General features: G+C 40.4%; 2 protein-coding genes across 5 annotated transcripts; both read right to left on the reverse strand.

Moving 5' to 3' along the window:
* Positions 1-3,461: 3,461 nt before the first annotated feature.
* Positions 3,462-11,014, reverse strand: LOC129860642 (skin secretory protein xP2-like). 4 transcript variants are annotated; one of them, XM_055931242.1, is made up of 9 exons: positions 10,768-11,013; positions 9,556-9,615; positions 7,311-7,346; positions 6,972-7,193; positions 6,766-6,843; positions 5,646-5,774; positions 5,440-5,520; positions 4,790-4,996; positions 3,462-4,586 (listed from the first exon to the last, which is right to left on the reverse strand). In XM_055931242.1, the coding sequence occupies exons 4-9, from the start codon at positions 7,149-7,151 to the stop codon at positions 4,533-4,535; spliced, it is 729 nt and encodes a 242-aa protein (XP_055787217.1). In that variant the 5' UTR covers positions 7,152-7,193; positions 7,311-7,346; positions 9,556-9,615; positions 10,768-11,013; the 3' UTR covers positions 3,462-4,532. The 4 variants fall into 4 exon arrangements, with proteins under 4 accessions (XP_055787217.1, XP_055787214.1, XP_055787215.1 ...); XM_055931239.1 differs by having other exon boundaries at positions 10,718-11,013; XM_055931240.1 differs by lacking the exon at positions 6,766-6,843 and having other exon boundaries at positions 10,718-11,014.
* Positions 11,015-13,155: 2,141 nt separating this feature from the next.
* Positions 13,156-18,590, reverse strand: LOC129860643 (uncharacterized). The gene is made up of 5 exons (XM_055931244.1): positions 18,503-18,590; positions 18,115-18,177; positions 17,518-17,602; positions 16,065-16,453; positions 13,156-15,748 (listed from the first exon to the last, which is right to left on the reverse strand). Exons 2-5 carry the CDS (start codon positions 18,157-18,159, stop codon positions 14,984-14,986), a joined length of 1,284 nt encoding a protein of 427 aa, XP_055787219.1. The 5' UTR covers positions 18,160-18,177; positions 18,503-18,590; the 3' UTR covers positions 13,156-14,983.
* Positions 18,591-26,348: the final 7,758 nt, after the last annotated feature.

Consider the following 26,348-nt stretch of genomic DNA (forward strand, 5'->3'; position numbering starts at 1 on the left):
AGCTAAAGGGTAGAGCTGCCACTTTAAAGGAACGGGAATCTAACCCGAAAGCTTATAAGAAATATTGTTATGCCCTCCGACAAACGATCAAGCAGGCAAAGCGTCAATGCAATACTAAGTCGAGTCGTACTACACCTGTTCCGATGCTCGTCGGATGTGATCGGCTATGAAAAGCCAACTGACATTTACTCCTGAGGTGCCGACCTGTTGAACCCTCGACATCCACTGTGGTTATTATTATTTGACCCTGCTGGTAATCTATGAACATTTGAACATCTTGGCCATGTTCTGTTATAACCTCCACCTGGCACAGCCAGAAGATGACTGGCCACCCCTCATAGCCTGGTTCCTCTCTAGGTTTCTTCCTAGGTTCTGGCCTTTCTAGGGAGTTTTTCCTAGCCACGTGCTTCTACACCTGCATTGCTTGCTTGTTTGGGGTTTTAGGCTGAGTTTCTGAACAGCACTTTGAGATATCAGCTGATTTAAGAAGGGCTTTATAAATAAATTTGATTTGATTTGATGTGGCATGGCTTGAAAACTATTACAGACTACAAAGGGAAGCACAGCCGAGAGCTGCCCAGTGACACGATTCTACCAGACGAGCTAAATAACTTCTATGTTCGCTTCGAGGCAAGTAACACTGAAACATGCATGAGAGCACCAGCAGTTCTGGACGACTGTGTAATGACGCTCTCCGCAGCCGATGTGAGTAAGACTTTTAAACAGGTCAACTTTTAACAGGACGTGTACTCCGAGCATGCGCTGACCAACTGGCAAGTGTCTTCACTGACATTTTCAACCTCTCCCTGTCTGAATCTGTCATACCAACATGTTTCAAGCAGATCACCATAGTCCCTGTGCCCAAGAACACTAAAGTAACCTGCCTAAATGACTACCGACCCGTAGCACTCACATCTGTAGCCATGAAATGCTTTGAAAGGCTGGTCATGGCTCATATTAACACCATTATCCCAGAAAACCTAGACCCACTCCAATTTGCATACCCTCACCAACAGATCCACAGATGATGCAATTTCTATTGCACTCCACACTGCTCTTTCACACCTGGACAAAAGGAACACCTATGTGAGAATGCTATTCATTGACTACAGCTCAGCATTCAACACCATAGTGCCCTCAAAGCTCATCAGTAAGCTAAGGACCCTGGGACTAAACACCTCCCTCTGCAACTGGATCCTGGACTTCCTGACGTGCCGCCCCCTTGGTGGTAAGGGTAGGCAACAACATCCACCACGCTGATCCTCAACACGGGGGCCCCTCAGGGGTGGGTGCTCAGCCAACACCATCATTAAGTTTGCTGATGACACAACAGTGGTAGGCCTGATCACTGACAATGATGAGACAGCCTATAGGGAGGAGGTCAGAGACCTGACCGTGTGGTGCAAGGACAACAACCTCTCCCTCAATGTGACCAAGACAAAGGAGATGATTGTGGACTACAGGAAAGGAGGACTGAGCACGCCCCCATTCTCATCGTCAGGGCTGTAGTGGAGCAGGTTGAGAGCTTCAAGCTCCTTGGCGTCCACATCACCGAGGGCACGACAAAACCTATTCCCCCTAAGGGGACTGAAAAAATGTGGCATAGGTCCTCAGATCCTCAAAAAGTTTTACAGCTGCACCATAGAGAGCATCCTGACGGGTTACATCACTGCCTGGTATGGAAACTGCTCGGCCTCCGACCGCAAGGCACTACAGAGTGTAGTGCGTATGGCCCAGTACATCACCGGGGCCAAGCTTCCTGCTAGCCAGGACCTCTATACCAGGCGGTGTCAGAGGAAGGCCCTACAAATTGTCAAAGACTCCAGCCACCCTAGTCATAGACTGTTTTCTCTGCTACAGCACGGCACTCGTTACCGGAGCGCCAAGTCTAGGTCCAAGAGGCTCCTAAATAGCTTCTACCCCCAAGCCATTAGACTCCTGAACAGCTAATCAATTGGCTACCCAGACTATTTGCACCCCCCCCCCCCCCCACCCCCTTGAAATCGTTGGCCACTTTAATAATGGAACACTAGTCACTTTAATAATGTTTACATACTGCTTTACTCATTTCATATGTATATACTGTATTCTATTATACTGTATTTTAGTCAATGCCACTTCGCCATTGCTCAATCTAATATTTATATATTTCTTAATTCCATTCTTTTACTTTTAGATTTGTGTGTATTATTGTGAATTGATTTAGATACTACTGCACTGTTAGATACTATTTGATCTGGAACCCAAAAGTTTTTTTGAACGGTTCTCCTATGGGGATAGCTGAATAAGCCTTTTAGGTTCTAGATAACATCATGTTTTCAAAGAGTATATTAATAAATGAGTATGAGTGAGCAAAACTGTTCCATATCTGACATTATGCATATTCAAGAGTGTGTACAGTATGTACTGCCACAACGGTGGAGTCACAGTAAGTTCAGATGCATCAGTTTATGCATTATCAAAAGTCTCCCACTCCCACACAGCCGTCTGTGTAGTTTGAAGTCGCTTTTAGTCAAAGCACGTTTAGAAAATAGCTTCTGTATTTCTCCTGGTCCATCATGTGCTACCTTTTACTACTTCTCTTCTGAAAATAATACGTATTAACTCAGTTCTCTCAGACATATTAGTATGATATTGTTACTGCCAAAGCTAAATGTGATATTGCCTCTTAAAATTGAAATGATCAGCAGGGAAAAGGACAGACAATGGGAACAAATAAAATGTCTAGTCCAGTACTACCATAACCATAGCCTCCCTCACCATCTATCTCTCTCTCTCCCTCTCTCTTTTCCCTTCCACTTCATGGCAATTTCTTTGATGCACAATTTGAAGCGATCACAGCGATTACAGGGGGCAATGCAAGAACAGTGCTTCAGATAACAAAGGAGCAGTGTGAGTTGTGCCTTCAGGGACGGCGACTCATCACTTAATGGTGGATGATCTCAGACACAGCTATCTAAAATGCATTCCTCCACAGACAGAGGACTCCATGATGGGGCACTTTAAAAAGATTAGAGAGTCACTTCTCTATCACAGGCAGGCTTACAATTCTTCAGATCAGCTGCTAATATCATTTGCCTGTTTTTCATTCACACTCTCGCAGGCTCTCATATAACAATAATACCTGACCAATCACATAACAATCAAAGCCGTTGCTTGGGTGATTAGCAAGGGTGCTGTTCAGTGTTTTCACGTTGTATGTATTCAATGAGGCGTGGCCTTCAAACATACTGTAAAACAGCTTGGCTTCCTACTTCAGTCATGCAAGATAAACTTGTTGGGTCATGTTTTTTTCAGTTATTGCAACACTTGGTAATCCTGTTTGATGATAACATGAGCAATAATTTAAATTAACCCTAAATATTTTTATTCTTATTTCCTTCCTGATCAATTTTGGCCTAAATTGAAACATAGAAAAAACAATGAAAGAAATATTGTACACATGTATTCTCTTTAAACAGTTAGAGAAAAAGTCCTTTAATAAGACACATATAATGTTATGGTATCATATATTTGTGAAGGGTTGGCACAGGAAATAATCTATTTGCAGATTCTATATATAGTCAACAGATGCAGAAATAAACAGACATGATCCCAAAAATTATAACAGTTTTCATACAGGCACACATACAGTATGTTAAACAGTTCAATCACATGAAAACTAACCACCATTCTTAGGAAAACCCTTAGGAAAATGTAAATCAGCTTTGATTCGTGACTATGCAGTATTAGCTCTATAGACTACCAGGTGATATGTGCAGCCCACCAAACGTAACGATTGTGATGTCCCCCTGTGTATGATGATAATAATAAATGGTATATTTATATATTATACATATTAAATATCAAATATTTGATATTTGATATTTATCATCAATTATATATTTGCATCCATGTACAGTTCCTGCCAAGTTAAAAAGGACATTGTAAAGTGCACGTGTTAATCATTAATCAAAACATAATCAAAATTTCCCCCACTCCTCCAATATATGTTGAGTATATTCCAATAGTACCTCTTTATCTCAAGCTGAGCTTTATGCATCTATTCTACAAACCATCCTATGAACTTATCTGAAACCGTTGTATGCACTTCACAAGTTCTTTCAGACTAGTTCTATTTTTACACCAAGTGAAAAAAATTAAGCAAAACGTTATATATCGCATTACATCATTATGTGCATTAATCTGACAAAGCAAGGGTAAATGCTGCATAATTTATAGAGAGAGAGGTTAAGTTCAACAGCACAGGCAACAGATAATGGATGTTTCTCCCAGTACAAGTCACTAACCACACCTCTTTCTACCTATCAAGCCTTTCAACCAAAAATATTTTTTACCTCCTTGACAAAGAACAACTCTGAAATACAACACAAAGACTTGACCAGACCAGTTGCAGCCTCTGTCCCTCAAATAACTTGCTCTTACCACCATCCCTTCAATAGTGCGATCAGATGATCAAAAATGATGTATCTAACAAATCAAAAGTTCATTTCCAGATTATTTTGGGGGGTCAAATAAGGGGAGTTTCCTTTTTATTTGGTCTTCTCTGGTTCTGTTTGTACTCCTGCGTCTGACTGGCGTTTCCCCTGCAAGGAAAGGAAAGGTTTTTTTCCACTTATCAATGTAGAACTTTATATGAGAATCTACATTTGATTTTCTCACATTACTTTTCCATAAGCAATATCTCTCGACATTTCACTGTAAAGAATGGCTCACAGTCATAATAAGTTGCTGAGGCCATCTAGTGGTGGCACAATTGATTAAGAGCGGAATTGCTAATTCAGCCTACCAGGTTTTTGAAGAACAAGTGGATGGAGTTCCTCTTCTCCAGCCTCTTAGGGAGGACGGGGGAATTGTCCCCACCCTCGGAGGGTCCTGATGCTGGCTTGCTGTCCACAGCAGGGATCTCTGGGGCCTTTGGTTCTTCCTTGGCCACACTTGGGCCAGCTATGGCTTCTGCAGCTGGGGCTGGGGCTTCCTTTTTGGGCTCAGAAGCCTGATTGAATTACGACAAATAATCAAAAGATAAATTTCTGAGTGTAATTTGTATCATGTAATGTTAATCGTAAAGCCATTCCTCGATCCAAAGCTGTATTATGACGTTGCCTCCTTTCTCTCACGAGGTAAAGCTGAGCCCACACATTAATACATTAACTAGCACATACAAGAGCACAATTGACGCAATGAAATAATGACTAGATTAATGAGAGCATTGTTCTGTTTGGTAAAGATATAATTTATAGAAATTAGAAATGGAAAAACTATCACTAGTCTAACCAGCTGTTTTTTGATAATGTGTATGCAACAGATATCAATTGATCTACCAAATAATGTACATTATTTGTGCAGGATATTTCAATATGGTAGTACCAGCATAAGCTGAACTCAGTGAGATCACTCTTGTTAATTTCACACTGGCTGTCAGGTATGGTCATTTACCCCTTTGAAAGGTTTCTTGAGGAGTCGGACTCCACTTGTTGAAGCCGTCAGGACTTTTGAAGCCATTTGGTTTAGCAGGTCCTCAAATTCACATCATTCCGTTATTGTTTATCACATTTGCACATTTTCCTGTCTTTCCAAAATAACTAGCATGTGTAGTTCCCATTGAGAACCAAAGTGGGATGTAAGTAAAATATCTGCCTTACCTTGGGCTTGAAAAGAGAAAAGGAGGCTTTGGCTACAGCCGGTTTCTTCCCCTCTTTTGGTGCAGGTGCCGGTGGTGGTTCTGGTTTGGCAGAGGCCTCCAGAGTAGCCGTCTTTGAGGCGTCTATCTCCTTTATCGGAACAGCAGAAGAGAAAAATGTAGTTATGAGTCCTTCTCAGGATGAAGGTGTGTATAAAGGCAAAAAAAACGAATCAGCCACCTGGAAGAACCAGAAAAGAACCCACCAAACAGAGAAGAAAGACATGAGGGGGATGAAAAGCTATACTCTGGAACCAAAGCTGGTACTGTAAAAGAGATGTGATGTACTTTGCCCCTTAGGGCCACCCTATTGATGAGACGAATGAGACCAATTATAACTGATAGCATGAATACCCAATTCGACCATGCAACCCGACCGAAAGAGAAGAAGACGGCACAGGGTGGATGGAGTATGCCAAGAGAGTTATCCACTTCTACCTGTACTTCAACAACTGGCTGTGGCTCCACTGGTTCCACTGTCTGTGGAGGGCAGAATGATGTTGATCTGAACATGTTCTGTTTAACACACAATCTAGGCTTTATACTGAATGGGCAACATGGCAAGGCACAGGTAGGTTTGTAAAAGCACACTTCATCACACAAATAAATACACAAAGAAGCACACAGTCGGAATGGAAAACAGAGTCAAATTCAGTTTCTGAAATCAATATTTGGTCTGCTGTTATATTAGTAGTTACTTTGGCCTCAAAATACTGAACTAGATATTGTTGGATTTCTGATGTTGTGGGATGCTATTAATGTTCACGGATGATGAATGAATGCAGACCTAAGCCCATTCTCCACAAGCCATGCCTCAGTCTAGCTGATTGCGGCGCTATCTTAGGTGTGTTGATTCCACATTGAGAAAAACATCAAAACACAAATGCTCTGAGGGACTTCTCTGTTTGGTCTCTGTACTGATGCTCTGCACAAGAGAAAAGGCAGCAGTCTGTATGATATAGCTAGTATATAGTGTACCCACAAGATGCAATGATTTTAATACAGTTATATGAAATGATGGATGTCACAGTGAGCTTAACTCTGTTAGTTTCAAAATGGCTGAATGTTGTATTGTCATTTACCACTGCAGGAGGCTTGGCAGGTGCACTGGCTCCACTTGTTGATTTAACCTTGATTTTAGACTTGAGGCCTAGCAAGGCCTCAAGTTCAGATCAAACTGTTACAATCTGACACAGACATTCATACATTATATTATTCTCTTTTACAGAAAGTTATCAATTTGCCAAAGATTCCGTTTAAGTACCTTACAGTGCCAGTATTGGCTTACCTTTCTGCTGAAAAGTCTGCTGAACGGGTTGTCCGATTTCGACTTGGTGGCCTCTGGTTCTTTGGCATCATCCTTTGGTTCTTTTTTTGGTGTGTTTGTCCCAGGTTGGGCTGCTATTTCTGCTTTAACCTCCATCTTAGGTGGTGCTGGGGCTGGAGGCGGGGGTGGTGGGATTGACATTCCTCCTTTGGCTGCTGCTGGAGCATCCACTACTTGTGCAGCCTATTCGAGCGAGAGGCACAATGGAAAGGAAGCAAAATAGGAACAGTTGATCACCAACACCCAGTTAATAGGTCACAAAACATGATTTATGTATTTATTTATTCATTCAGTACTCACTGTAGTTGTTGCTGTTGGTTGGGCCTCTTTCTGTGACTGTTTTGTGACGACAACAAAAAAACAATAGTTAGTGCTGGTAATATGGAGAATAATCACCATTCTGTTTCTGCTAAGAGATCATGTACCTTCTGTCTAAACAGGTTGATTAGAGGACCCGAAGAGGCATCTTTGGCAACTAATCTCTCGTGGACAGACTACGTAAACAATTGAACTTCTGAACATATTAAGCAAGATTTTAGTTCTGGTTTGACAAAGGTTATTTGCAACAGGCTCCACAGCTGAGTAAGACGCCCCTTGGCCAGCACAGGTATTCTCAGCTGTGGCCTTCAACAGAAGATGGATGCCAGTTATGGCAGACTGCTGACACTACTAAATACTTGTTTAGTAAGGCTCAAGAATCATTGATCTGTTTAACTCAGCCTGTATTTGACATTTTTGGTATTAAATATGATGAATGTATGTTTTTTTTCTGTGGCATTCAATAACAGTTACAATCACAGTCACCCAAAAGCCTCTGACTGTAGGTAAATATGTTGCAACTGTAGATGCAAGTGTAGATGTTAACGACGGCAATGTTGAATGAGGCGTCATGTTACCAAAGGGATGAAAATGACAAGTGGTAAGAGTGAGATGTGTTTCATTTGTTCTTTTTTCACCTTTGTTGGTGTAAGCAATGAGAAAGATTTTCTCTTTCTACTGAAGGTAAATTAAGGCATGAAAAGCTGCCATTATTATTTTAGATGACTTTAGGGAAATAATTGTATAGCATTAAATATACACTGAACAAAATATAAACGCAACATGTAAAGTGTCTGTCCCATGTTTCTTGAACTTCTGAAGAACACATAAAATTGACTAAAAGATCCCAGAAATGTTCCATACACACAAAAAAGCTTATTTATCTCAGATTTTGTGCACAAATTTGTTTACATCCTTGTTAGTGAGCATTTCTACTTTGCCAAGATAATCCATCCACCTGACAGTTGTGGCAAATCAAGAAACTGATTAAACAGCATGATCATTACACATGTGCATCTTGTACTGGGGACAATAAAAGCCCAATCTAAAAATTGTTACACAACACAACGGCACAGATGCAATTGGCATACTACTGCAGGAATGTCCACCAGAGCTGTTGCCAGATAATTGAATGTTAATTTCTCTACCATAAGCCACCTCCAATGTTGATTTCGAGAATTTGGCAGTACATGCAATCGGCCTCACAACCGCAGACCACCTGTACGGCGTCGTGTGGGCGAGCGGTTTGCTGATGTAAACATTATGAACAGAGTGCCCCATGGTGGCGTTGGGGCTATGGTATGGGCAGGCATAATGTTGTCGATGGCAATTTGAATGCACAAAAAGGAGAATAACATAGCGCTGGGGCTATGTTAACTCTTTATGGAGGCATGATTCCAAAAGAAGGCATGAAGAAGAGAAAAGACAATAGCTGCCTGTGTAATCATTCCTTCAAGACGGGGTCTCTCTTTCTTAGAGACGCTCTCATTGCCCTTAGGCTGACTCTATACATATTTATCACACACAATGAGCGAGATCACTGACAGCACTATACAGTCTAAAATATGCTTTTATTTTATTTAGTTGATTAGGAGCGTAATCAAGCATTACAGGCCAAATGTTTTGCTATTCAGCGGCATATTTTGAATTATGACAGCATTATACGAATCTTCCTTTTCAATACCAAATAAATGATGGTTCTTCAAGAGTGTTTGTAGTGGTTTCACAATGAATTTTTACAAAGGCTTGAAATATTTTGGCAAAGGTTACAGATTTATGAAGCAATGTCACTCATTTACACAAACTCCTTTAAAATGTATTATAAAACAACCATTAGGCAATCACATATTTTGTGCATATCTATTCACTTATGGACCTTACTATTAAAACAACTCTTCAATTCTTTAAACAACACAAATCCTGCGGCTTATTGTGAGGCACATTTTAAGGTATCTGTGACCAACAGATGCATATCTGTATTCCCAGTAATGTGAAATTCATAGATTAGGGCCTAATTTATTCAATTCAATTGAGTGATTTCCTCATAAGAATTGTAGTTCAGTAAAATCAAAATCAATTGTTGCATGTTGCCTTTAAATATGTTTTGTTTAGTATAGAATACAGTATACTATACTGTAGGATCTCTGTGCATAATTGTATCTGTATTTAAATGAGATTCAGTGCTTTTGCATAATATATTATGTTTCAAATAAAAATACATGCTTACTTGGTCTTTTGTAACATCAGGGGTGGCAGCTCCTTGCTTGTTTTTTTTGGTAGGAGTCACCTTGGTAAAATACAGACATATATTGAGTCACACGTGTCTGCGCACAATCTTGGATGTCAGTCAAAATTGTGACTGACCTTTGTTTCCTATGAAAAGATCTAGCATTTAAGTGTATGTTGATGCTTCATTTCTTTCTTTCAAATGAAATGCAATGCATACAGAAGATAACAGCAATGTTTATTTTGATAAGAGAGTTACTGTCACAGGGTACAGTGAAATGACTATTTTCCTAAATGTCTTTAAATTAGTCACATAGCCATTGACGTCTACGGTTGTCTAACTGATGGCACACAAAGAGGCCCCTGGAAAAGCACATACAGTACATGCTCTCTCATTGTGACAGCCATTGTGCTCTGGAGATGGCGTAGGCCTTCCCTCGCTCTATCTTCATGCATTTCAACTTCCAATGGCACAGGCCTCCCTTGTGAGCTCACACTATTGGCTGAACAAAAGACCACCACATTCCCGCATGTTCAAAGGATTTGATTAGCATGGCGCTGGGGCTATGTTAACTCTTTCTGGAGGCATAATTCCAAAAGAAGGCATGATGAAGAGAAATGACAATAGCTGCCTGTGTAATCATTCCTTCAAGACGGGGTCTCTCTTTCTTAGAGACGCCCTCATTGCCCTTAGGCTGACTCTACACATATTTATCACACACAATGAGCGAGATCACTGACAGCACTATACAGTCTAAAATACAATGGCATCACTGATGGAGCATGCTTTCTCATTTAGTTGATTAGGAGCATAATCAAGCATTATAGGCCAAACGTTTTGATGTTCAGAGGCATATTTGGAATTATGATAGCATTATACGAATCTTCCTTTTCAATACAAAACAAATGATGGTTCTTCAATTAGTGTTCATAGTGGTTTCACAGTGGATTTTTACAAAGGATTGAAATATTTTGGCAAAGGTTACAGATTTATGAAGCAATGTCACTCATTTACACAAACTCCTTTTAAATGTATTATAAAACAAACATTAGGCAATCACATGTTTTGTGCATATCTATTCACTTATGGACCACTAAAACAACTCTTCAATTCTTTAAACAACACAAATAATATTCAATAAAAAAAAAAATGATCGACTTACTAGTGTTTTAAAGAAGTTCATAACTGGATTATCTTCTGTTTGACTCTCACCCTCTTGGTTTTCCTCAAGGTGATTGCTTTCCTCGCCAATTCCGGGGCCTTTGACGTCCTCTGCCTCTGGACTAGGGTTGACCTCCTCCTTTACCTCATCAAGTGGCTCCTATAGGCAACCACAAATAGTTATCCCTCAGAAATGTGAATGTGTTGGAGCACTGGAGCTGACATGCAATGAGTCTGTTAGACGCAGCATTGAGATGGGAGCACAATTCCAACCATGCCTCTGCCTACTTGGGGCACGATCAACAATCACCCTTTTATTATAGCCTGCCCCCCCCCCCCCCCCCCCCCCCCCCACACACACACACACACTCATTGATATTCAGCAATGTTGGAGACTTCTGTCTCTCTCTTTTCTCTGAGAAATGTCAGCAAACTCAAATATCTTGTTTGGTGGTATTCTAAGAAAATCCTCCATTCTTATCCAACAATGTATACATTTCATTCAATATTTCTTACAGTAATTTGACTTAGTTTAAATGAAACAATGCTCCTTCATCATCTGGACTTCACTCCAGTCATTGAACAAGACTATCTATTCAACAGGAACATGAGTTGACTCTATCTAATATGTCAACACATCCCACCCTCTTAACATAAACTCCCCAGACGGATCTATACATTAGGACAAGATTCAATGAGAATAACTGAGTTGAATTTGAATTTAAGTTTCAAGTTTTTTATTGTCACGTGCACTAGTACAGTGAAATGCCTTACTTGCTTGCTCTTTCCCGACAATGTGGTAGTACTATAAAAAATAAATGCAAAAATAAAGTAGAACAAAAAAACACATGAGAAATAGAAATAACAACAGAAGAAAGTGGGTAAGCTATATACAGGGTCAGTTCCTGGGTCAGTGCCAATACCATTTTTACAATGTGCAGGGATACTGGAGTGGTACGGTTAGATGTGTATAGGGGTAAGGTGACTACGCATCAGGATTTATGCTAAACAGTGTAGCAGCAGTGCATATGATGATTGCATGTGAGTGTGTGTGTGTAGTCAGTGCTTGTTGTGTGTGTGTGTGTGTGTGTGTGTGTGTGTATGTGTGTATGTGTGTGTGTGTGTGTGTGTGTGTGTGTGTGTGTGTGTGTGTGTGTGTGTGTGTGTGTGTGTGTGTGTGTGTGTGTGTGTGTGTCAGTGTGTGTGTTGGTGTGTCAGTGTGAGTGTGTGTAGAGTTTGCATAGAGAATAGAGACAAAAAATCAATAAAATAGAAGGGTCAATGCAGATAGTCCATGTAGCCATTAGTTTGAGCTATTTATCAGTCTTATGGCTTGGGGATAGAAGCTGTTCAGGAGACTTTTGGTGTCGGACTTGATTCTCCAGTACCGCTTGCCGTGCGGAAGCAGAGAGAATGTTTATGTACATGGGGCAGATACACAGCAAATTCTGCAGTGTTAAATGTAATAGTTTATATATGGGTCGACACTTGTCAGTGTTAAATTAACACACTGCTTAGTGTAAAGCCTGACTTGCATATTTCCCAGAGTGCATTGCTTTTCAAGTGAATTATAGAGCTATCACACATGACTGTATTTTTTTGTGACAGGCATGGTTGTTGTAATAATCCATTTTCAGTCCTGTGCCCTTCACCAAGTGAGATCCTGATTGAATATGTTAGTATTAAAATGTAATTCTTTAACACAATACAACAAGTATTTAATAAGGCCTTATTTTGAGGGCCTAGTTTGACCCTAGTACAGTGGCCTTAAAACTCGAGGTTTTCAGGCCTGCAATTCACATAATGATGGCTTGCAACGTGAGTTGTAATTCCTATTGCACTCCAGCAAGAGTGGAGATATATTTTTATTTTACATGTATGTTTTAGTCATTAAGCAGACGCTCTTATCCAGAGCGATTTACAGGTGCAATTAGGATTAAGTGCCTTGCTCAAGGACACATCAACTGATTTTTCACCTTGTCGGCTCAGGATTCATGTATGGGATTCATGTACAGGGAAATATTTATGTTATTTATATTTGAGTAGAATAAGATTAATTAATCAATCAATGTACATAGATATGGAAACAAACAATTTAACAAATCAACATGCAATAGAGCATGCTGGGAAATATGATCATGATGGGCATGGTTTTTGCTTAATGCTGGTTATTAACACCAACACTGGGGTTAATTTACACTAATGAGTGTTAACTTAACACTTACAGAGTTAATTTAATAACACCTCAATGAACACTAGAAATGTTACACTGAAAAATCAACACCGGGTAACACTGAACAATGTACTGTGTACAAGTAAAACATTAACACGATTAATTGAAAAATAAACCAGACTTTGAATGAGACTTTTAAAAATTTTAATTGCAAAGATCATAGGTAAGATCAAATATACTGAACACAACAAAAATATAAAGCCCAACATGCAACAATTTCAAAGATTTTACTGAGTTACAGTTCATATAAGGAAATCAGTCAATTGAAATAAATAAATTAGGCCCTAATCTATGGATTTCATGACTAGGAATACAGATATGCATCTGTTGGTCACAGATACCTTTAAAAAAAGGTATCTTTTTTACGGCAGACAGGAGGCATCATTTGCCTCACACATCTCCCCCGCATAGAGTTTATCTGGCTATTGATTGTGGTCTGTGGAATGTTGTTCATCCAGATCATCCCAAACATGCTCAATGGGTTACATGTCTGGTGAGTATGCAGGCCATATAAGAACTGGGAGATTTGCAGATTTCAGGAATTGTGTACAGCTCCTTGCGCATTATCATGCTGAAACATGAGGTGATGGTGACAGATGAATGGCACGACAATGGGCCCCAGGATTTCATCACGGTATCTCTGTGCATAGAAATTTCCGTAGTTTTGTCCGTAGTTTGTCCGTAGTTTATGCCTGCCCCTACCATAACCCCACTGCCACCATGGGACATTCTGTTCAAAACTTTGACAAGAGCAAACCACTCACCCACATGATGCTATACACGCGGTCTGCGATTTGTCCTGTACAGTTGAAACCAGGATTCATCCGTGAAGAGCACACTTCTCCAGCGTGCCAGCGGCCATCGAAGGTGAGCATTTTCCCACTGAAGTCAGTTACAACGCCGAACTGCAGTTAGGTCAAGACCCTGAGGAGGATGACGAGACCCTGGGGAGAACGACAAGCACGCAGATGAGCTTCCCCGAGACGGTTTCTGTGCAGATAGTTTGTGGAGAAATACTTTTGTTGTGCAAAGCCACAGTTTCATCAGCTGTGGCTGATCTCAGATGATCCCGCAGGTGAAGAAGCCAGATGTGGAGGTCCTGGGCTGGCATGGTTACACGTGGTCTGCGGTTGAGAGGCCGGTTGGATGTACTGTCACCTTCTCAAAAACAACATTGGAGAATGGTTACGGTGGATAAATGAACATTCAATTCTCCGGCAATAGCTCTGGTGGACATTTCTGCAGTCCGAATGACAATTGCTTGCTCCCTCAAAACATGAGACATCTATGGCATTGTGTTGTGTGACAAATCTGCACATTTTAGAGTGGCCTTTTATTGTCCCCAGCACAACATGCATCTGTGTAATGATCATGCTGTTTAATCAGCTTCTTGATATGCCACACCTGTCTGATGGATGGATTATCTTGGCAAAAGAGAAATGCTCACTTACAGGGATGTAAACAAAACATACCATAGCCCCAACACCGCCATGGGGCACTCTGTTCACAATGTTGTCTTTAACACAATACAACAAGTATTTAATACGGACTTATTTTGAGGGCCTAGTTTGACCCTAGTACAGTGGCCTTAAAACTCGAGGTTTTCAGGCCTGCAATTCACATTATGATAGCTTGCAAAGTGATGGCTCACATCAGCAATCCACTGGCCTACACGACGCCGTACAGGTGGTCTGCGGTTGTGGTCTGCGGTTGTGCAGATTGCACGTACTGCCAAATTCTCAAACCAAATTTGTGCACAAAATCTGAGAGAAATTAAATAAGCTTTTTGGCCGTTTGTAACATTTCTGGGATCTTTTATTTCAGCTCATGAAACATGGGACCAACACTTTACATGTTGCGTTTATATTTTTGTTCAGTATAATAAACCATACAATCATATAACCATGTCAGATTAGTAAAACAATTATAATACTAGTACTGCAATTAGTCTCCTTTTGTAGGTATTCCCAGTGTCAAATAATTTATTCACGGAATCTAGATTCTTAGAAGAGGATCCTGCTCCTCAGCTGTAAATTACTCCATATCCAATGCTGTTTCAGCAGAAGTCTCATCCTCACATTTCAAATCCCTTCTCTGCCTTAGACTGACCTTAAGTGTAATGTTAATAGTGCCGCAGCCCTCTGCAGACACCTCAGTACAGACACGGACAGGGCTATATACTGATTCTTTAATGATTTTCATACATGCGGATTGCAGCTGACTGAGCAACCTCGATGATGAGTCGCTTGTTTCTTTCCCTTCATCGTTCTTCTTGTTTTTCTCAGTCATCTCTTTAGCACTGGGGCTAGATTCAAGTTCTTCTGACTCTACAGCAGCTACATCTTCAAGAACATCTGCAATTTCTTCCAGCTCTTCTAGTTCTTCAGCGATTGCTGGGTATATAGCAGCTTCATTTTGAAAAACATATGCAATTTCTTCCAGCTCTTCTAGTTCTGCAGCAATTGCTGAGTATAGAGCAGCTTCATTTTCAAGAACATATACAATTTCTTCCAGCTCTTCTTTGGGTACGGGGCTCTTCTCCACAGTTGTATCCTCTGTGGGTTCTTCACCAAAGACCAGTTCTGTTGTCTCCTCTTCAGGTGGGCTGACACTTTCCTCCGTAGGCTGCTCTTCAGTGGTTACTGGCTGCTCTTCAAAGCTTCCAGTGGTGATTTGAATGCGGTCTGCCGTAAAAAAATCCAGTAGTGATGAAAGTTCAGACTCTGCCTCCGGAAATGAGAATCCGACTGCCAGTTGCTTTGAAAACAAATGTGCAGCCATCAAGACTTCGCTTGCCTCCTTTGAATCAACAAGAATTTTTGTTAGATTTGTAATGTGTTTTGTTAAACACTGGAAAGTGAAGAATGACGTGTTGATGTTCTCACAACAGGTGCAATATTATTGTAAGTTAATTTTACCAATTCAAAGTACAACTCACATTACAGTGGCTATATCCTTAGTTAACTACATTGGAATAACCAAAATCATTTAGATGTAGATATTTGAACATCTCAAGTTAGGAGTTGATGATCATTAATCAATGATCACTACACTGAGTAAAGTTGAAATGGAACTTATGCCAACCCAATTTGAAGGCTACTGATTAGATACTTACAGCGTGGATCCCATCGGTCACCGTTACAGGGACTTCCAGGGAACTCTTACTCTCCTCCACAGTTTTGTCCTTTATGGGATCCTCCTTTTCAGGGGCTGGATCAGGGTTGGGTTGAGGTGTAGCTTTCCTCTTGAAGAGGTTGTCAAATACGTTCACTCTTTCTTTTGAACTCTCCTTGGGCTCCTTCTTTTGGTGGTTTGGTTCCGGTTCTGGTATGGTTTTCGTCTTAGCAGTCTCTGCTTCCGCCTCTGGAACATTCTCAATGACAGGCTCCTGTTCCACCACCACAGGCGCACAACCACTGCCGTTTGCCTCCACTATACCTGGCTCTTTAGTGGGAGGCAGTGAGGAAGGCTGACTGTTCTGCTCCACAGCTGCTTCACTGGTATCTGCAAGAGATAGGTTACTTGGTGTGACAGGAAATAGAAAGTAATTTGCTATGATTCATCGTTTGTACACAAGCATCAGGTTGGTAATACCTGGCTATGATCGATCTATCAGATGTATGGCAACATATCATTTTGAATAAAATGGGAGTATGTGTGGTAAATAGCAAGCAACTTTACCAAATGTGTTTTCTATTGATACTACCCTTATGACTAATCAATGCAGTGCTAAGGTCATTACCCTAAATGCAATGCAAGCAATTCCTTCCCTTGCTCTGTATGTAAAACTAATGTGCTACTAGAGACATATAGACTAGTCGTGTGAAACAAACACAACCTGTTCTAGAAAAAGTGGCTTAGTGTCTCACTTACTGATATCAAATAATATTTTTGGGGGTGCTTATATTTGTCCTGTCACACACAAGTGTGTAATGGACGTATGTTGCTTCATATCCCAACTCCCCCTGAGCAATTAGGTTTAAGTGTCTTGCTCAAGGGCACAGCGACCGATGTTTCACCTTGTCAGCTCCGATATTCGAACTAGCACCTTTGGGTTACTGGCCCAACGCTCTAACCTCGAGGTTACCTGCCGCCCCTTGGCGACCAATATCAATATTATCACGTTTGGAGAAAATACATATGGACTTGGCCTGAAAATCCTTGTACCTGACTGTTGATCCAGTGAGACAATATACACATAGATAGATCAAACATCTGTTCATCCTCTATGTTCAAGGCTACGCCTAGAGTTAACATTGAACACCACCCAGTAGCACTGGCCGACTGCTGTATTTGAAGAGAATTAAGAGAGACTTGTAAATTGATCCAGACTAATCCAACAATTCAAGATTGATTACAAGTGACATACTGTCACTTTCATATCATCCCATTGGAGCTGTAAATGAATAACTAGCATTATAGACCGAGGTGTTGCAACCAGTTGAGCCCAAAGTTTAGAGTATTGATCATGGGGTAACAATCAGGTGACAACAGGATAAATGGCTACCAAACCACTCAAAGCCATATATTAGTGGATGTAATAATGGCCTTGTGTACTGGGCACTTACCACTATTCTCCAGGCCATCGTACAAGATGCTTACAGCATGGCTATTCACTTCTCCTTCCGGGTGCTTGTCCAGAACCTGCTCGGACTTTAAGAAGAAGGATTGTTGATATCAGTTTCTCTTGCCATCATTGTTTTCATTATTTTCATCACATCACTTTCATCATTACTCAATTTTGGACGAACCATCAATTATAGAGTATTAGATGTGTGTGTACTAGTAATATCCCTACTAAATTACTGTCTGTATCTTGAAACTGCTAATATTAGACAGTAAACACTTCCAGGGGTGGACTGGGACCAGAAATCGGCCCTGGCATTGCTAACACACTGTTCCATTTTTTCCCCTTGAGGTCCCAACACCAACCAACGTTTTCCTCCAAACCCCCACACTGGCCCATTATTAGCCAGATCATCATCATTTGCTAAAATTAAACTTAAGTTAGACAGGCCCACTGGGCAAAAAATGGACCAGCTCATCTGGTATTTGCCCAAAATGCCAGATGCTTATTCCGCCCCTGAACTAGCCTTCTTGCCCCTGTATTCCAACATTCAAAGTAAGACAAGCATGCTGTAAAGTTTGGCTTTTCTCATCAATACCTTATCTTTGGTATGTCCTTTGTTTTTGGAATGCTCATTGCCCATCTTGATCACAGATGAAACCTGCAGAAGAAACTGTTTGTCAGTGTTTGTGCATTTGTTCCTAAGGTTAATGCTGTGATGAGATACTCCATTCTTGCATCAAAATAGTATACAGTAGCTTCCAAATACCTTCCAACAACAGCGTGAGATGAATTCAAATGTTATAATGTATACCAATAAAATAGGCTACTCATCTTGAATAAATGAATAACATTTGAAGCAAAGCTAATAGATACAACATAAGAAGAATAGCATACTGTATGTTCACATTTAATGGCTATAGAGAAGCAACAATAAACCAATGACAATCGAAATAAAGCTAAAAGTATTTGAGGCTATGTCTTACCTTATGCCAACTCCTTTGGTGAGTTTACTACAGTCTGTCTGTAGTATTCCAGCTACTGCTGGGAGCAAATTGGAGATTGACTTACTGCTTTGCCAACTGCTAAACTAAGTATATATAGATAAGAGTTTAGCCCTGTTCTTAAAGGGGTGGGGCTATCTCTTACTAATAAAAAAGGGATCTATTTGAATGCCAAGCACACAACTACAGCAATAACACTCTGTCAACTGTCAGAGCATCTCTGAGGTACTCATGCTAATGTCATGAATTCTGTCTGGACATTTTCAAATGAGAACATGATGATAAGCTTTGCTTTATCAGACAGATTTTGATGACATTGCTGGAAACCTCCAAGAGCCCACGAGACACTGCAGACTGTGGTAAACTCATGACTAATAGGTTAGGATACAACAGCATGTGAACGTAGGATATGTGAAACCATTGGAAGCATCGCTTGTTTGCTTGGTGGGGCAGTAGTCCAAATAACTGACACACGATAACTACTTACTTTCAAATTAGGCTGTTATACAGCTTAAACACATATTTATTTTACAGTGTTTTATTTAGGTCACTGTATTCAGTTACTTCATATGACAGAAAGAACAGTTCATGACCCATATGATCGTGAACAAAACAAGTTTAAAATAAACCAAAAATTCAATGACAGCATATCACCAAAGAAGTCTATGATAATGTAGAGCCTGAAAGCTGGATTCATTTTAAGATCATTGACATAACATAACATTATACACTACATGACCAAAAGTATGTGAACACCTGCTCATCAAACATCTCATTACAAAATCATGGGCATTTATATGGTGTTGGTCCCCCCTTTGACAGCCTCCACTCTTCTGGGAAGGATTTCCACTAGGATGTTGGAACATTGCTGCGGGGACCTGCTTCCATTCAGCCACAAGAGCATTAGTGAGGTCGGGCACTGATGTTGGGCGATTAGGCCTGGCTCGCAGTTGGCGTTCCAATTTATTCCAAAGGTGTTCGATGGGGTTGAGGTCAGGGCTCTGTGTTGGCCTGTCAAGTTATTCCACATCGATCTCGACAAGTCATTTCCGGATGGATCTCGTTTTGTGCACAGGGGCATTGTCATGCTGAAACAGGAAAGGGCCTTCCCCAAACTGTTGCCACAAAGTTGGAAGCACAGAATCGTATAGAATGTATTGTATGCTGTAATATTAAGATTTCCCTTCACTACAACTAAAGGGTCTAGCCTGAACCATGAAAACCAGCCCCAGACACATTATTCCTCCTCCACCAAACGTTATAGTTGGCACTATGCATTCGGGCAGGTAGCGTTCTCCTGGCATCCGCCAAACACAGATTCATCCCTTCGGACTGCCAGATGGTGAAGTGTGATTCATCAGTCCAAAGAACGCGCTTCCACTGGTCCAGAGTCCAATGGCGGCGAGCTTGACACCACTCCAGCCGAACTTTGGCATGGTGATCTTAGGCTTCTGTGCGGCTGCTCCGCCGTGGAAACCCATTTGATGAAGCTCCTGACAAAAAGAGTTATTGTGCCGACATTGCTTCAAGAAGTAGTTTGGAACTCTGTAGTGGGTGTTGCACTCGGTGGTCCCGTTCTGTGTCGACATTGTTGCTCCTAGAAGTTTCCACTCCACAATAGCACTTACAGTTGACCGGGGCAGCTCTAGCAGGGCAGAAATTTTATGAACTGACTTGTTGGAAAGGTGGCATCCTATGACGAAGCCACATTGAAAGTCACTGAGCTCTATAGTAAGGCCATTCAACTGCCAGTGTTTGACTATGGAGATTGCATAGCTGTGTACTCAAATTGATACACCTGTCAGCAACGGGTGTGGCTGAAATACCTAAATACAGTAATTTGAAGGGGTGTTTACATACTTTTGTGTCACATCTGCTCCTGCTACGCCCTCTGGTGTTCATCCGGTGTCTTCTTGACCTGCAGTTACTCCCCATGTACGCTCTCTCCCTCTCCCTCTCTGTGTGATTGTGTGGTTGGAGACACGTGTGCTGGAGTCAGAGCAGATCCCTACCAGCTGCAACTCGCTCCATAATCAAGACCTCCACAAATACTCAGTTCTGCCACTTCCACTCTGCCAGATTGTAATATCTGCTCAGTCAGTTCATGATTCTAGCCATTTATGATTATTCAAGATCCTGTTACGCCGCTGTGCCTGTTTCCCTGCCTGACACTGTTGATCCTCTCATTGCATTTACCACTCTATCTCTGGCTCCTGTCTCCTGTTCCAAATCTCACCACCCAACTACCTTGCTCTAGGTTTTGCTCACCACCACTACCTTGGATTCCCCTCAGGACCCGTTTACCCTGTTCTACTCAGCTAACTCCAACCCGGATCTGCACTCCATATCTGTCTGTGTAACAATAAATAATTTGGTTCATTCATCTCTGTTTCCTCATCTGAGTCTGCTCTTGGGTTCCCCTGTGTCGCTCCGCTTAACACTTTTGTGTATATAGTGTAAATAATGATCCTAACAGAGGAGCACTGTTAATCAAGACAGACAAAGGGCTGTATAATTTAATCAATGTGGATCATCGTCCATGGACTTGCCACCATAAGGCAATTGCTTGGCTTTCATAGATCAATTGGAAGTTGATAACAGGCAATCAAAACAGAGGTGCTGCTCCAGAAAATAGCAATTGATCCAGACTGAGGAGTGAAATCAAAACATTTACGACAAAACCAATATCTGCATCAATTTAGTTTGTGTTTTAGTGGCCCAATCAAGTGGAAAAAATACATGATCAGTGATACTCATTATCAATGCCAAGCTGACTAGATATAGCTGTAGGCTATAGTTCAAAATGATTAACTAATGACTAACTAATCATTTTCTGTCTGTCCCGGAGTGTGAATTAGGCAGGAGAAGGATCCCAAACCAAACTAAAAATAATGATTATTCTCCTCAGAATCTGATGGTACAATTTCGAGGGACTAATAGCTTGTGAGCTACTTTCTTTCAGCTGTGAGTGAGTGGACTGAACAATACACAGACTGTCCCTCATTGAATTCCATGGAGACATGCCAAATCACTCCTGCTACTTTAGTCAAAGCATGCAGGCAGGACCATTCTTTGCAAATGTAACCTCAGGAATGGACTTTGTGATTATTCACACAATAACTATGGTCTGAAATTGTTTTATTACCCTATGTATGCTGTTTTAGCCCTTTTATGCTTGTTTATTTTGTGCAAAAACACTACCGTTCAAAAGTTTGGGGTCACTTAGAAATGTCCTTGTTTTTGAAAGAAAAGCACATTTTTTCCCCCATTAAAATAACATCAAATTGATCAGAAATACAGTGTAGTCATTGTTAATGTTGAAAATGACTATTGTAGCTGGAAACGGCAGATTTTTTTATGGAATATCTACATAAGCGTACAGAGGCCCATTATCAGCAACCATCACTCTTGAATTCCAATGGCACATTATGTTAGCTAATCCAAGTTTATAATTTTAAAAGGTTAATTGATCACTAGAAAATATTTTGCAATTATGTTAGCACAGCTGAAAACTGTTGTTCTGATTAAAGAAGAAATAAAACTGTCCTTCTTTAGACTAGTTGAGTTTCTCAAACTAAACACTCTAATGTACAGAACTAGCCATGCTACAAGCTATCTCACTAGTTAACTTTTTAGCTATAGGCCTAAGCATTAATGTCGTTGACTCGTTGTCACTATTCTATTAGCACTGTTGAGAAATTAATCTGACCCCGTTATTTGAAAGCTGGGACTCCCCTCTATTAAATAGAATGCTATGTAATTCCGACAACTTAAAACATATTCTAAGAATAGCCTAATTGACAGATAGCTTCCATGTACATAGATTTCCCCTGAAACATGTACAGTATATTTTAGCCTTGTAGGGTTATCGATAAACAGGTCTTAGTTAGCTACATTGCTTTGAAGTGGCCTGCAATACCTTATCCATGTTATCCCCGATTCATTGAATGAGGCACACATTCTATAATTATAAAAGTATTTGGTTGTAATGTTGCAATATTTTATATCAAGGGTGGAAACCATCCTCAAGGGTGGCAACTGGGTGTGCTGCTCTAACACACCACATTGTAGCCTGAACCTGAGCTGCTCAATAGGCAGACTCGGGTGTGCTTCAGGGCTGGATCAAAAGCCTGCACAGGCAGTAGCTTGCCAGATGGAGGGCTGACCACATGTGTTTTATACAGTAGCCTAACAGTGCAGTTATTTTACATTGCGGGGAGTTAAGTTCCTTGATCAAGGGCACAATGGCAAGTGATAGTAGGCCTTCATGGGATCATAGACCTGCTAGTGTCATTACCACATTTACAGACTTTTTCATGTAGGCTACATAGAGACGCCACCAGTTATTGGTCATGGAAATTTGGTTAAAAGTCATGGGAAGTCATGGGAAAAGTCATGAAATTCCACCTGTCAAAATGTGTATGAACCCCTAACAGTGAATAATAAGGTCTCTATAGCATAATGTCATTCTGGAATTTCTGTGAACATAGTCTAATGCACCGACTTGAAAAAAGACAGCTCCTGCACCTTTTTCATCCCAAGTCAAGCACTGATTTCAATTAAATGTTTCAAGGACAATTGCATGTATTTCATCATTTTGTTGTTGTTGTGGGAACAGTAACATTAGTAATCTCCAAAGATTATACTTTAAGGAAAATGTTTTTAGATATTCATACGTTATTTATTTGTATGTTGAGCACACATAATATAATTTAAAAGTATGATTTCAAATGTCTGCAATAGAATACATGTGGAAAAAACTAATGTAGACATGCATTAATAAATGCATTTATATATCTTCCAAAACGTTTTTTAGATCAGGGGCTGAGTGCCAAGATGGAGGTACGGTGTCTTCAACACAGAACCCCGTTAGTAATCTATTTTATATATAAATGATTGCATAGATACAAATTTAAGAAGGAATTCTATGCATTTATCATCATTGGGATGTTCATAGTATAGAATATTGACCTTGTGCTATTTTTTCACTAAACAGACATTACCATATGTGCATTTTCTAAATAATATGTACCTTGTACATCGTTGTTAAATAAATCTGAGTAAGTTGCCCATCGCTGCCTTTCGACAACTCATACATTCTGCCAATATTTGAACTTGGGAGCAGTTCTGTTTGTTCTTAATATTTACAGAGCAAATGTTTTGGTTCCTCCAATCACGTGTAGAGTTATTGTAGGCAAATTGTGGAATGCATTGACATACCCCAGTGTGTCAGGTAGGCATATGAGCAGAGAGGTAGAAACTTTTAGGTCTAGGACAATTTTTGGTATCAGCACAATATTCCATTTGAGCTTAGTGTTGACATGGGTTGCCAGGTCTAGCTAAAATTTACATATCACTGACCACTCAAAACCTGCCCAAAAGGCCTGAAAACTAGCCATTTTTTTTATAGCGGCAAGAGAGGAGTTGCCAGACTTATACAATAAACTCTTTTTTGATAACGTTATTGAGACAATTAAGTAGGAAATCGATGTAACTTGTAAAGACCTTAGAAGAAAATTTGTTTTCATCAAAATAATAATTATTGCGAGCTGTGACCTGACATAAAGGAATTTGATAAAAAGATAATTTGCCCTTATTAAACTTGCCAGATAATTTTCCATCAATGGATGTCGATTTAACATGTTTGACTGCTATGATTAAGTTATAAGGCATGAGGGGGTATGGTATATGGCCAAAATACCACAGCTAAGGGCTGTTCTTAAGCATGACGCAAAGAGGAGTGCCTGGATACAGCCGTTAGCCATGGTATATTGGCCATATACCACAACCCTCCATGGTGCCTTTATTATAAACTGGTTACCAACAAAATAATGTTTTATACTCGTCATGTACCATCTCAAACCACCCAGTTTACAACTAAGCAATAAGGCATTGGGGGGGGGGGGGGGGTATATAGCCAATATACCACGGCTAAGAGTTGTTCTTATGCACGACGCTACGCGGAGTCCCTGGATACAGCCCTTAGCCGTGGTATATTTATTGGACATATACCACAAACCCTCGAGGTGCTTTATTGCTATTATAAACTGTTACCATGGTAACAAGAGCAGTTTAAAAAAAAATTGTCATACCCTTGGTATACAGTCTGATATACCACAGCTGTCAGCCAATCAGCATTCAGGGCTCGAACCACCCAGTTTATAATTGTAAATAACTCCCTTTTGCTCATGTGCATAACTATAGACAAATCTGACAGGAGAGTTTGAGTGATGGAAGTTGGACAGAGGATCTCGAAATCTCTGAGGGAGAAACACTTGTACAAACTTTAAAAAAAATAGAATGTTTGGCTTTTTGCTGGCAATTGTACTGTTAAGACTACCAACAGTTATGGGCTCCCGAGTGGCGCAGCGGTCTAAGGCACTACATCTCAGTGTTAGAGGCGTCACTACAGTCCCTGGTTTGAATCCAGGCTGTATCACATCCGGCCGTGATTGGGAGTCCCATAGGGTGGGTCACAATTGGCCCAGCGACATCAGGGTTTGGCCGGGGTAGGCCGTCGTTGTAAATAAGAATTTGTTCTTAACTGACTTGCCGAGATAAATAAAGGTAAAATTTAAAAAATGGCCCATTTGAGAGATTGACTTGTCATTTCAATCGGCATAGACTCTGGGTTTATGATTGTAATTCAACTTTTCCATGATTTGTAGGCAAGATGTATGTAAACTGAATGAAAGATTTAGCAGCTTGTTTAGTTCAAATTGACAAACTAATTTATTCAACATGAATAGCGAGGTGATTTCGAGGTAAGAAGTACTTGTGTTTCACAATAGCCTGCTGGAATAGACTACTGAGGACGTGGTTATAATTTCAATCACTGAATTAAATATTAATAATATGTATATGAACTGAATATGATTGTCAACAGCAGCCAGTCTTTAAAATTGTTTTACCTGTAGCCTAATCTGACTGATTGTTACCGACAACTGATTGGCAATTGCAATAGAGCTTTGATAACTTCTAACTGAATTAACTAAACATAAATTGCTTAATAACGCAAGGCTACAACAACAAACTGAAGGTATAGGCTATTTAATAAATATGTTTGCCAGCTCCAGGTAGGCTACACAAGTGGTACAAATGGATTTGAAATGACTTCAGTGACATTGTCATTTCAACATATTTATAGTATCAAATGGTATTCTAGTAGCCTACAATGGCATATAAATTAATTGTCTACTTGGTGGGCAACAGGTGCAAATGTATCATTATCCACATTTAATGTCAGTTTCATTGAGGACTTTTCCCCATAACAGAAGCACCCGAGGGAGTTCCATAACTTCCATTTCAAATTTCCACTCGCGCAGCCCCGAAACCCAAGAACTGAGCATGCATAAAACACTTGATACTGTTTTCCATTAGCAAAGTCGACATTAGAATGGCGTTTAAACCACCTCCAAGCGAATTTATCTAATAAACTGAGCTACTTTTAAGTTGGGCTATTTCTAAGTTGCGCGGTGCTCGATGTACTTTAAAATGACTAAAGCCAAATTGAAACTGTAGACAATTATAATGGACCTACATTCATACCGTTCCTTGATAATAATCACCAAAATGAAAGTAAGACAGTCAGGGAGCATCGAACATTTCCAAATCAATGGATAGTGGACTCTTTTTTGCAAATTTAGACAAAGAGGAAATAATATAACCAATTTTCAGTGGAGCCCTCCGGACTTCTTTGAATAATGAATTTAGCCCCCGAGACGGGCAAAATGAATTTGACACCCCTGGCTTAATGAGTATAATTTACGTATTTGAAGCGCTGAATATAGTAAATCCGCTAGGTGGTGGCAATGAGCATGTATGATGA

The sequence above is a fragment of the Salvelinus fontinalis genome, chromosome 8, assembly GCF_029448725.1.
Source record: "Salvelinus fontinalis isolate EN_2023a chromosome 8, ASM2944872v1, whole genome shotgun sequence".
NCBI classification, from domain to species: Eukaryota; Metazoa; Chordata; class Actinopteri; order Salmoniformes; family Salmonidae; genus Salvelinus; species Salvelinus fontinalis.

Excerpts from the sequence above, each read along its gene's own strand:
- LOC129860642 (XM_055931239.1), bottom strand. The coding sequence starts at position 10,738 with ATGAACTTCTTTAAAACACTA. Across the intron at positions 7,347-9,555 it reads CTGATGTTACAAAAGACCAA|TCACAGAAAGAGGCCCAACC; the intron begins GTAAGCATGTAT and ends GTCACAAAACAG. Across the intron at positions 5,775-6,765 it reads CTGCCAAGCCTCCTGCAGTG|GAGATAGACGCCTCAAAGAC; the intron begins GTAAATGACAAT and ends GTTCCGATAAAG.
- LOC129860643 (XM_055931244.1), bottom strand. The coding sequence starts at position 18,159 with ATGGGCAATGAGCATTCCAAAAACAAAGGACATACCAAAGATAAG. Across the intron at positions 17,603-18,114 it reads AAGGACATACCAAAGATAAG|TCCGAGCAGGTTCTGGACAA; the intron begins GTATTGATGAGA and ends TTCTTCTTAAAG. Across the intron at positions 15,749-16,064 it reads TGACCGATGGGATCCACGCT|GAGGCAAGCGAAGTCTTGAT; the intron begins GTAAGTATCTAA and ends GTTGATTCAAAG.